The sequence below is a fragment of the Triticum aestivum genome, chromosome 6B (assembly GCF_018294505.1).
Source record: "Triticum aestivum cultivar Chinese Spring chromosome 6B, IWGSC CS RefSeq v2.1, whole genome shotgun sequence".
Taxonomy (NCBI): Eukaryota; Viridiplantae; Streptophyta; class Magnoliopsida; order Poales; family Poaceae; genus Triticum; species Triticum aestivum.
In genome coordinates, this window is record NC_057810.1 from 691,569,876 (window position 1) to 691,582,698 (window position 12,823).

General features: G+C 46.6%; 1 protein-coding gene across 1 annotated transcript; it reads right to left on the reverse strand.

Annotated features, from left to right (window-relative positions):
- Positions 1–9,139: 9,139 nt before the first annotated feature.
- On the reverse strand, positions 9,140–11,772 carry LOC123134910 (protein ASPARTIC PROTEASE IN GUARD CELL 1-like). The gene is made up of 2 exons (XM_044554059.1): positions 10,666–11,772; positions 9,140–9,367 (listed from the first exon to the last, which is right to left on the reverse strand). Exons 1-2 carry the CDS (start codon positions 11,770–11,772, stop codon positions 9,140–9,142), a joined length of 1,335 nt encoding a protein of 444 aa, XP_044409994.1.
- Between the last annotated feature and the right edge of the window lie 1,051 nt (positions 11,773–12,823).

Consider the following 12,823-nt stretch of genomic DNA (forward strand, 5'->3'; position numbering starts at 1 on the left):
AAAACTCAAAATAAACTTTATTATATCTCGCACTTGATTACAAGGATTGATCACTAAGCAAACTCACACAAAGAAAGGATCGAACTAAACTTTTATTCATCTAATAGCAAAAGATAACCATTGATCGAACTAAGAAAATAAAAGCAAAAGATAGTGGAGATTGATACGATAACCGGGCACCTCCCCCAAGTTTGGCGGAAGCCAAGGGGAGTGCCCATACCCAATACTTAGTTTTCTTTTGGTGGTGATGAAGAAGATGGTGGTGATGAGGTAGAAGGTTTCTTTTCCTCGGGTTTCCATGGCAGAGGCTCACCATCATAAGAGGAGGAGTGAGTCTCCGGGATCCTGCAACTGGTAGCCAAACTCATACCTTTAAACTGGGCCTCATATTCAAAGACCTGGCTTTGAAGATCGTGGATCTGGCTATGGAGGAAGTTGATTTGCCCGTTGAGGGATAAGATGATATCCTTTATGGGCTTTCCATCCACCTTGAGATCACGGGTATAGTCTGCGATCATGAGGTGATTGGAATTGAGTCCATGCTCCACCATCCCCTTGCACTTGAAGATGTCCTGCTCCATGGCTCCAAGCCTGGCCTCCACGGATCCAGTCCCCCTGGGTCCTTGCACATCGCGGATGTGCAGTACCCCATCACGCATCTGGATAGCTTGAGGGTGTTGCATCACCTCCCGCAAATATGGGTTGATGACGTTGTCAAATAACTTGTCCTTGGAGGAGCTTGAAGAGGCCATGGTGGATTGGATCTGACAGAAAACAGCAAGAAAAGAAAACAGGAGATTTCTCCGCGATGCAGAGGTTAACAGATTCGGAGGTATATATAGATTTTTTTTATCTTGGGGAACAAGACTAATTGAAGAAAAATGGAGATCGGGAAGTACCCGAGGTGGGCACAACCCACATGGGCACGCCACGCAAGCCTGGCGCGCCCTGGTGTATCGTGCCCACCAGGTCACTTTCCTGGAAGTTTCTCATTTCCTAATTTTCTAAATATTCCAAAACAGACAAAAAATATTTTTGCGGAATTTTTGGAGTCCATTTACTTACCGTATCACATACCTCCTTATTTTCATGATTTTGGAGTGTTCCGGAAGGACTACTTTATGTGTTCTTCTGGTGTCAAAGTTTGAATAACATTACTTTCAACATTAATGGGCGTACTTGAGATATAGTGTTTTATTCGTTGCCCATTGACAACCTTCAGGTTAGTCCCTTCGTCATTGTTTATTTTGATAGCTCTGGAGCGATAGACCTCCTCGATGACATAGGGTCCTTCCCATTTGGAGAGGAGTTTTTCTTGCAAAGAATCTGAAACGAGAGTTGTACAAAAGAACATATTCTCCTACTTTGAACTCACGCTTTTGGGTTCTTTTGTCATGCCATCTTTTAACCTTTTCTTTGAATAACTTAGCATTTTCATAAGCCCGGGTTCTCCATTCATATAATGAGCTAATATCAAACAACCTCTTTTCTCCAGCAAGTTTGAAATCATAATTGAGTTCTTTTATTTCCCAAAATGCTTTATGTTCTAAATCAAGAGGTAAATGACAAGCTTTTCCATAAACCATTTTATATGGAGTCATACCCATAGGATTTTTGTAAGTTGTTCTATAAGCCCAAAGTGCATCATCTAATTTCTTAGACCAATTCTTTCGGGACCTATTAACAGCCTTTTGTAAGATTAATTTTATTTCTCTATTGCTAAGTTCAACTTGGCCACTAGAGTGAGGATGATAAGGTGACGCAATCCTATGATTAACATCATACTTGGCAAGCATTTTACGGAAATCACCATGAATAAAGTGTGAACCACCATCTGTCATTAAATGTCATTAAATCACCATAGAGTTCAGTGAAGACCAAGTGGTTGTGATAGTTTGAGAAGTAACATATTTAAGCTGGTAAACACCCTGTTCGCGGAGCGAGGCGGGACTAAACTTGTGGACTGAACTGAGCAGTAGCGAGCTTTATAGAAATTCGATACTGCTAACATCCATAGCAGTAGCGCGGTACGTAATAGGGCGCTAATGCTATAACTAGATTCACGGCGAGGTCATGGCAATTAGAGCAGTAGCGCTGTTTGGACAAGACGCGCTACTGCTATTTTTCTTTCAGCGGCGCGTTTCCCTGGCACGCGCTACTGCTAAATAGCAGTAGCATTGTATTTTGAAGAGCACTGCTAGTAAGATTCTGTGTATAAGGTTTTTCCTAGTAGTGTAAGCTTATTATTATCATTAGGAACAACAGTAATACCTCCCTTCTTAGGGACACAATGAACAAGACTTACCCATCTACTATCAACTATATGATAGATTATACCTGCTTCCAGAAGTTTCAATATTTCCGTTCTTACCACTTATTTCATTTTTTGGATTTAACCGACATTGGTGATCAACAACGGGTTTAGCATCGGGTTCCATATTAATCTTGTGCTCACATAGAGTGTGTCTAATATTGAATAGCAGCCCCGTGCTTCCTTAGAACTTCCAATAATCTTTCTTCTTCATGTTCTGAAAGGCTAGCACTAATAATAACAAGATATATCTTCTTTTCATCAAGATAAGCATACTTCAAGGTGTTTGGCAAATGTTTTAATTCGAAGACAGGATCACCTTTAGGTGGAGGAGGACCTCCTAGAGTTTCATTAGGCAAATTGTGTTTAAGCAGAGGTTGTTGTTCGAAAAAGATTCTATCTATTTCATTTCATTCACGCATATGCAAATCATTTTCATGGTCTAGCAAATATTGTTCCAAAGGATCAGTAGGAGGCACAACAATAGAAGCAAGACCAATAATTTCATCCTTACTAGGCAAATCTTTCTTATGAGGTTGTTTACCAAACTTGGAAAAATTAAACTCATGAGATTCATCACCAAAGCTAACACCGACAATTTGTTTCTTACAATCTATTTTAGCATTGACGGTGTTCAAGAAAGGTCTACCAAATATAATGGGACAAAATTCATCTTGTGGGGTGGTAAGAACAAGAAAATCAGTAGGGTATTTTATCTTCCCACACAAGACCTCAACATCTCTAAGAATCCCAATTGGTGATATAGTATCTCTATTAGCAAGTTTAATAGTAACATCTATGTCTTCTATTTCAGCAGGTGCCATTTCATCTTTAATTTATTTATATAAGGAGTAGGGAATAGCACTCACACTAGCACCTATGTCACGTAACCCATGATAACAGTGATCTCCTATTTTAACTCAGACAACAGGCATGCCAATAACTGGTCTATGTTTATCTTTTCCTTCAGGTTTAGCAATTCTAGAAGCTTCAACACAGAAGTAAATAACATGCCCATCAATATTATCCACTAAGAGATCTTTAACCATAGCAACACTAGGTTCAACTTTGATTTGTTCAAAAGTTTTGAATGTTCTACATAACTTCTGTTAACCACAGTTGAAGCTTTAGCATGTACCTTCATCCTAACACTAGTAGAAAAAGGGTCAAACGTGAAGCACATTAGTGCCGGTTTGTAAAAAAACCGGCACTAATGTGATCAATAGTGCCGGTTCGATTGGCTATGCATTAGTGCCGGTTCGTAATGAACCTTTAGTACCGGTTCGTGCCACGAACCGGTACTAAAGGGGTGGTGGTAGGCTGGCGTCAGGCCAGGGCCCCACGAGCCCCTTTAGTGACGGTTTGTGACACAAACCGGTACTAAAGGTCTAACCTATAGTACAGGTTTGCGTCACCAACTGGCACTATAGAGTCTTAACCTATAGTCCCGGTTGAAGACACAAACCGGCACTATAGGGCAATTTTCAAACTCTACCCCCCCCCCCCCCCCCGTGTATCGCCATTTCAGTTTTGAAAAAATCAAAAGAAAATGATAAAAACTTCAGAAAATAAAATCTTTCGAGAGGTAGTTATATTACTACATCTACTAGTTAGGAAAATTAGAAAACTTAAATTTGGACATGTTTTGCAAAAAGTGTAGGGAAAATGTAAAACGGCAATAACTTTTGCATACGATGTCGGAAAAAAACGTATAATATATCAAAAAATTCAGCACGAAAATCCGCATTCGATGGAGACTGCCTACGGCCTGTTTGGAATTTTTTAGAATCCTCAAATTCCAAAAGGAAAAAAAGATATGGTCAAATTTCAGTTTTTCTAAAAAAAATTGGTTAAATCTGGTCAAACTACTTATTCAAGAAGTATTAATGTTACTACATAATTATTCAAGAATATTACTGTTACTAAATAATTATTTCAATTTTTTGAATTTTGGTCAAATATGGTCAAACTATGGTCAAACTGTGGTCAAACTATGGTCAAACTTATTCAAGAAATATTAGCGTTACTAAATAATTACTTTTTTTAGAATAATAGTTTCAAACTCAAACGGTGAAATGTGTGACTTCATGCTCAAGCTAAACTCCTGAGGGTTAATAGGATTAACATCTTACTATTGTCAGGAAAACAACAAGTGCAGATTTGGAAACGAAGGAGAATAGAACCCGAAAGTTAAGCGTGCTTGGGCTGGAGTAGTGAGAGGGATGGGTGACCGGTTGGGAAGTTAGATGATTTGGAATGAGTGATCCACACTTGAGCAGTTAAGAGAGGTGGTGATTAGAGACTAAATTATCAAATAATTCGGAAAAATTAAAAATCGAAAAAAAATCAATTTTTTTCCAAAATTTTCAAAAAAAAATTCAAAAAAAAACCTTTAGTACCGGTTGGTAACACCAACCGGTACTAAAGGTCCCTCATACCAGGGCATGAGCTCACGCCATGTGGTGGCACTTTAGCGCCGGTTCGTGCCGAACCGGTACTAAAGGGGGCCTTTAGTGCCCACACTTTAGTGCCGGTTCCATAACCGGCACTAAAGGCCCTTACAAACCGGTTTTAAAGGTCCGTTTTCTACTAGTGTAATAGGAAAAGGTGGTTTTTCAACATAAGCAGTGGGAACAATTAGATCAACATTGTAAATGATAGATTCTTCTTTCTTTTACTGGTTCTTTAATTTCTTCTTTAATTGGTGGGTGATATTTAAACCACTTCTCCTTAGGGAGATCAACATGAGTAGCAAAAGATTCACAAAAGGAAGCTACTATCTCAAAGTCAAGTCCATATTAAGTGCTAAACTTTTGAAAGGCATCGGTATTCATAAAAGGTTTAACACAATCAAACTTAGGTTCAATACCTGACTCTTTACCTTCGTCGAGTTCCCAATCTTCAGAATTACCTTTAGTTCTTTATAAAAGATCCCAGCAGAATTCAATAGTCTTCTTCATAAAAGAACCAGTACAAGAAGTATCGAGCATGGTTTGATCATTACGAGAAAGCCGAGCATAAAAATTCTGAATAATAATTTCTCTCGAGAGCTCATGATTGGGGCATGAATATAACATTGACTTAAGCATCCCCCAAGCTAGAGCGATACTTCCTCCTTCATGAGGCCAAAAATTATATATATAATTCCGATCATGATGAACTAGATGCATAGGATAATTTTTTTGATGAAATTCTAATTTCAAGTGGTTCCAGTTCCAAGATCCAATATCATCGCATAGCCTATACCATGTCAATGCTTTTCCCTTCAAAGATAAAGGGAAAACCTTCTTCTTAGCTTCATCTTCGGGCAAACCTGCAAGCTTAAATAATCCACAAATTTCATCCACATATATCAAGTGCATATCAGGATGTTCAGTTCCATCTCCTGCATAAGGATTAGCTAGCAGTTTTTCTAACATACCCGAAGGGATTTCATATTCAATATTTTTAGTAGGTGTAGTAGGTTGAGGGGTAACTAATTGTGTTTCCGGTCGAGGTGAAGATACCCCGAACAAACCCCTCAAAGGATTGTTTTCCATAGTAGCAAGTGACAATAAATTTCAGCATGTATAATGTTTCCTTACCAATTTCCACTTACCGAGAGCGCTTCACTCCCCGGCAACAGCGCTAGAAAATTTCCTTGATGACCCACAAGTATATGGGGTCAATTGTAGCCCTTTTTGATAAGTAAGAGTGTCAAACCCAATGAGGAACAGAAGGAAATGACAAGTTGTTTTCAGCAAAGTAATGTCTGCAAGTGCTAAAATTGTAAGTAGCAGAGTAGTTTGGTAGCAAGATAATTTGTAACGAGCAAGTAAAAATAGTAATAAAAAAGTGCAGCAAGGTAGCCCAATCCTTTTGAGGCAAAGGACAGGCCGGTTTCTTATTATAAGCAAAGTGTTCTTGAGGGTACACGGGAATTTCATCTAGTCACTTTCATCATGTTGGCTTAATTCGTGTTCGGTACTTTGATAATTTGATACGTGGGTGTACCGGTGCTTAGGTGGTGTTCTTACTTGAACAAACCTCCTACTTATGATTAACCCTCTTGCAAGCATCCGCAGCTATGAGAAAAGTATTAAGAATAAATTCTAACCATAGCGTTAAACTTTTGGATCCAATCGGTCCCTTACGGAATAGCGCATAAACTGGGTTTTAAGCTTCTGTCACTCTCGCAACCCACCATATAATAACTACTCCATAATGCATTCCCTTAGGCCCAAATATGGTGAAGTGTCATGTAGTCGACGTTCACGTTACACCACTAAGAGAATGGCAACATACATACCATCAAAATATCGAACACATATCAAGTTCACATGATTACTTGCAACATGATTTCTCCCATGACCTCGAGAACGAAAGTAACTACTCACAAATGATAAACATGCTCAAGATCAGAGGGGTATTGAATAGCATAATGGATCTAAACATATAATCTTCCACCAAATAAACCATATAGTAATCAACTACAAGATGTAATCAACACTACTAGTCACCCACGGGCACCAATCTATAGTTTTGATACAAAGATTGAATGCAAGAGATGAACTAGGGTTTGAGAGGAGTTGGTGTTGTGAAGATGTTGATGAAGATAGCCCTCCCCAAGATGGGCGAGTTGTTGGGGATGATGATGACGATGATTTCCCCCTCCGGGAGGAAAGTTCCCCCGGCGGAATCGCTCCGCTGGATGGCAAAAGTGCTCCAGCCCAAGTTCCGCCTCGAGGCGGCGGCGCTTCATCTCGAATGTCCTCCCCTTATTTTTTTCTAGGTCAAAATGACTTATATACCAAAAGATGGGCACCGGTGGTGGGCCGAGGAGGGCAGCACCCACCAGGGCACGCCTGGGCCTCCTAGCACGCCCAGGTGGGTTGTGCCCACCTGGTGGCCCTCCTCTGGTACTTATTTGCTCCAATATTCCTTAAATATTCCATCAAAAATCCTCGGGGAGTTTCAGCTCATTTGGAGTTGTGCAGAATAGGTAGCTTGACGTAGCTTTTTCCGGTCCAGATTTCCAGCTGCCAGAATTCTCCCCCTTGGTGCATACCTTGCATATTATGAGAGAAAAGGCATTAGAATTACTCCAAAAAGCATTATTATACAATAAAACAACATAAATAACAGTAGGAAAACATGATGCAAAATGGACGTATCAATGCCTCCTAAGACGCTCAAGTTCTACGAGGGAGAACTAAGTACGCATCGTTTCTTGGATAGCTACTACATTTATGGACTCATCGCGCATGTATTCAATGAGCTGCCTGCGGCGGCCATCGTGACCGAAGCCCCACAAGTTCCAAAACAGGGCGCGGATGATCACTCGCCTATAGGATCCTCCCTGGACCCTGCGGTAGAAGTGGCACCAAGGGACCGACGCAACTGGGCAGTACGAGAACGCGTCCGACCATGGATCTCGCTCGGGTCATTCGCAAGAAGGCCCCGACCCCCAGCCCGATGGGGCGTGGGAGGGGGGACCTCCGCAGCTGCTGCTGCCTCGCGAGTCTGGGTGGCCGCGAGATGGCCGTCTAGAATCTCCTTGGCCTGGAGGGACGCAAGATGCTCTAAGACCTGACCCTTCTCGCCACGGAAAACTATAGCCGAGTCGACTGCGACCTTGTTCAGATGGCCAAGAGGGACACCAGCAAGAGCAGAAAATGAATTGACGCAAATATCATTAGAGTCAGGACAAGGAGCCTGGGAGTCGGACAGACATGTGTCGAGTAACCGCCTCGAGTCGGGCACTCTTTCGGGCTGATGAGGCTGGGGTAGAGGCCGAGCGGTGGCGGCCCCGGGACTTGGGAGGCCTAGATGACGTGGGAGGGGAAGCGACCGCAGGACCAGACTCTTGGGTAGCCGGCGCCGAGGGGTCCTCCCGGGCGAGCACCGGAGAAACGAGCCGCGGGGAGGATGGGGGGCGCACCTCCATGCTACCCCGGCTGTCACCACTCCCCTCCTCATCAGATAAGGGCAGCGGCACGGGGAGGAAGGGAGGTGGGAGGCTGGCACCAGGAGGAAGGGTGGCAGCCTCGTCGAGCATGGCTGCAATAGCCTCGATGTCCTCGGACTCCTCCCCGGGGCTGGCGTCGAGAGAGCCAAGCCCCGAGCAGTGAGTAGACGAGGGGTGGGAGGAGCCGGCTGGGGGAGGATCATCCTCAGGATCTGTCGAGTCGTCACCGGAGGCCTCAAAGCGGGAGAGTTGTTGCGGGTATGACGGGGGGAGCCCTGGGGGGTACCCCCCCCCCCACCGGCAGGGCCCTGCTCGGGGTCGGCACCACCCCCCTCATCCGGGTTGAGGGGATCGCTGGGAGTCCCAGCCTCCACCAAGATGCGGAGGTCGTAGCCAGCGTCGTTGAAGAACATCCTGATCGTCGTCTTGAGCTTGGAAGGGTCTGGAGACTTGATCTGCACCCGAACAGCCGGGCCCATGGATAGAGAGGCGCCGTCGACTGCCACAAACTTGCCCAACAAGAGGGACAAGCCACGAATGACTCCCTCGACCCTAGCAGCCGGAGGGAGCCCACGGATCTGCACCCACACCGTGGACAGGGTGGCCACCGCGAGCGGATCTGCAGCCCATGTACAAGAGGTTCTTAACACCAGAGCGTTATTTTCGGATCCTAACTAACTAGTGATGTGGTTCCTTTTTTTGAAGATATGAACAAGTCTAGGTTGAATCTGCTACTAAACTAAAAACTGGAGGAGACTGTGCATGAATCTTCATGGTTTGTTATATATTTTGACATGCCACTCGATTAAGGATGGCGCACAACGATCTTAAACATGAGTGACTAATGACCAACGAGTAGCTAATGAATTGTACAGGCCTCGTCACCACTCAGACGGGGTGGGCTCGGTGTCGGCTTCACAGCTCTCTGGGTGGATGGTGATGGTGTTGGCCCTGAGGTCGAAAATGAAACGCGTATCCACCTGCTGCATGGCGCCAATGACCGTGGGGTGGCGCGAGGTCGTGGGGTACACTCCAAAGCACAACAACTGCTTGTTTTCAACCTTTACAAAGAGGCGTCGGGAGCCGATTTCCAGGTGCGCACGCGTGGGCTCCCCGTGCCGAGTAGGCGGACCCTCAAAGTCGAGCGTCAACCTTGGGATGCGCGACCAGATCCGGGGCTCCTCCCGGAAACACAGGAGGAAGTCGCGATCGCGAACGCGCTTGTACCCCCACTGCTACACCATATGGGTCACCGCCTCCTCCGCGAGCTCGAGTCGTCAGATCTGTTTTCTCGCGCCTCCTTCCCCTGCGTTGACTTCTTCTTCCTCTCCTTCTTTTTCACCGCGCCCCCACCCCAGCCGCTCCTGCCGCCGGCGACTAGCCCCCTCACCTGGACCTCCCCCCCCCCCCCCCCCTAGTCCCACGCTGCTGGATGCGCTCTCCGTCGCCGCCAATCGCCGTCCCCGTCGATGTCGCATCATCCATACTCACCCCCCGGTCCAGCAGAAAGCCGCCCTTGTAGCAAAAAATGGCGCCGTCTTGAAGCACACCGACACCCCCTGTCGTTGCAACACCTAGCAGCCGCCATCGTCGTTGCACTGTCGTGTCGCCGATGCAGCTCTCAACGTCGCCGCTCGCTGCCATTGACGAGTCAGGTTGAAGCTTTTTATCTCATCGGTTGAAGCTTTTCTCTATGCCTGTTGAAGCTTTTCTCGCGGATTGAAGCTTTCCACCATGCCAATTGAAGCTTTTTTCACCTGAGCTTGAAGCTTTTTTCACAAAGGGTTGCAGCTTTTTACTCTGCAGTTGCAACAAAACACACAGAGAGACGTCGTGGTCGTCGTCGAGGAGGATTTTCTCAATCTCTGTTTGAAGCTTTTTCATCTGCAGGTTGAAGCTTTTTGTCAAAACAGTTGTAACTTTTCCTGCATTTCGTTGTTTGGTTGAAGCTTTTTTATCTACTGGATGTAGCTTTTGTGTCCATGGTTGTAGCACGGGGAAACGCCGTTTGCAACTCTTCCAGTACCGCGGTTGTAGCTCCTCCCCCATGGCCATGGTTGTAGCACGGGCACCTCGGTCCTCCCGGCGTTTTGCCTGTCGCCGGTTGCAACAAAAGGGGAAGAGAGGAGGAGGAAGAGGGAAGAGAGAGAGAAGGAAGAAAAAGGAGGTGGGAATGAAAGCGGGGCTGCAACCTCTACATCCATGGGCGATGGCGAGCTGCTCCACGCGCTACAATGGAGGAGGCGAGATGGGATCAGGCGGAGGCGGAAGGAAGAAGAAGCAAAGAAAAAGAAAAAAAGAAAGAAAAACGTTTGGGTCAACTAAGCGCGTGCGTGCCAGCGTGTCCCGCGCGTGAAAAAAAGGAAGAGACCGGCCGAGCGCTTCGGCCGGCGCACCGTCCCCAAACACTCCCCCCCCCCTCAAAGTCGAGCGTCAACCTCGGGATGCGCGACCAAATCCCGGGCCCCTCCCGGAAACACAGGTGGAACTCGCGGTCACGAACGCGATTGTACCCCCACTGCTGCACCACATGGGCCACCGCCTCCTCCACGAGCGTGTACGCCGCCGGCACCAGATGGGTGATCTCTGTGCCGGCATCCAGGAAGCACCCGCCTGACCCATCGTGCCTCCACTCGAACATAGTTTGGTGGATACCCTGGATCGGGGACCCGTTGAGGCTCACGCCCAGAAGCTTCACGTAGTAGGCCGAGTCGGCGAAGCCGTGCGGGAGGTCAGGAGGCGTGGGAAGGATCTTGATGCGATGGTGGTTCAGAGGCGGGGGCTCCGGGATGTCGGCGCCGAAGCGGATGAAGCCGTGTCGGTCCTGGCTGTGACCTGGGCTGATCAGACAATAGGAGAAGGGCCAGGCGACACGGTCCTTGATCTGCATGATAAGGGAGGTAGGCAGCCTGCCCATTCCCAGTGTGCCTGCGAAAGTGCCTTTGGTGTCGAACCCCTCGGTGGCCTGCGTGCACCCGAAAACGATGCCATGGATAGGCGAAGTCGGATCACCCAGAATGATGGTGTCGACGCCGACGAAGTCATGTGCCTCCCGCAGGAGGTGGAAGGAGCACTTGTCGCCGGCGGGGTGGACGCGGTTAGGCGGCCAACACAGGGGGCTGGTCGGATGGAGGGGGCGGTAGCTGCTCGAGTGGCTAGGGTCGAACACCGGGCTACGTTGCCGTTGCACCGGCAAGCAGTGCGCGCACCGCATCCACGGCAGGCTGTTGGTCATGTCCAGCACGAGGAAATGGGTACTCTTGCCGTGGCCCGTGCCAATGGTCACGGCCACGCCATACGTGTACCTCAGGGGGGCCGTAGGGGAGGGGTCCCGGTGGTGGAAGCTCGTGGTGTTCACGACCATGAAGCCGTCGGCGTCCACACGATACGTGCCCCCGCCGTGGTTGGCGACTAGTGGGAGGCTGAACCCACGGACCGCCGTGCATGTCGTAGGCAGGACATGGACTAGCACGTCGGCAACAAGCAGCAGCACGGTGGAGGAGGTTATCTCCATGTTATGTTTCTGGTTGCCATCAGGGGCGGATCCAGCGTAGGGTCATGTAGGGGCGGCCGCCCCGGGTAAATTTTGGGAACCACTGTAGCTCTCTATTGCTTTGGCCAGTCCTGGCCACGATGGGAGACGAGAGGAGCTTCCTTCTGTAGGTTCTCTACGCATGCTACAGAGAAGAAAGAAAACGCTTCGAGTAGGAAGACCTGAAGAGAAGAAAACGCTTCGCTAAGGACACGGGCCAATAAGTAAGGCCCAATATAACATGAGATTTCCCTCAAAAAAGAAAAACATGAGATGACCCATTCTTTTCTTTACGCAGCCCACTCCATTTTCTGTAAGCAGCCTTGGATGTTCCCAATTTCCTCCTATCGATCGAAACAGATCTCCATCGCTGCAGCGCGGCGGCGCTTCCAACCCATGGCGTCTGATGGAGAAAGGGAGTCCACTTGTTCTTCGTGCATCCGTACAGGAGGCACGATCGCCAAGGCCACGTCAACTTAGGCAACAAAGAGCATTATATATTGATGTACGGATATCGTTTGGGCGGCGGATTAATGTTGGAGGTATCTGCAGGGGATACATTGCAATCATGCAACAAACTCACATCACAAATTAATTAGTATATAGCCCGGGGGAGGGATTTGCATATCTCCATCATTTAACAGCCACGGGGTCCAATGCAGGAGAAGGAGATGTATATTAATACTAAATTAAGTGGCATTTTAGATTTTTTTTGCATATCTCCATCATTTAACACCCACGGTATCCAATGCAAGAGACAGAGATGTGTATTAGTACTAGATTCAATGGCATTTTAGATATTACTAGTTGAGTGCCGGTGCGTTACCACGGACTAGTGATCAGATATATATATACATTATTTACCGTGAACATACGGTGTAGAACACAATGTCCATACAGTTTATCACCATGTCACAAACCTTGCATGTTTTTTTTCATTTTTTATACACATTTAGATTTCAAAATACATGATTAACATTCTTTTTCAAATATATATTTTGATGTCATGTTTTTTCTCATACAAGGACATCGG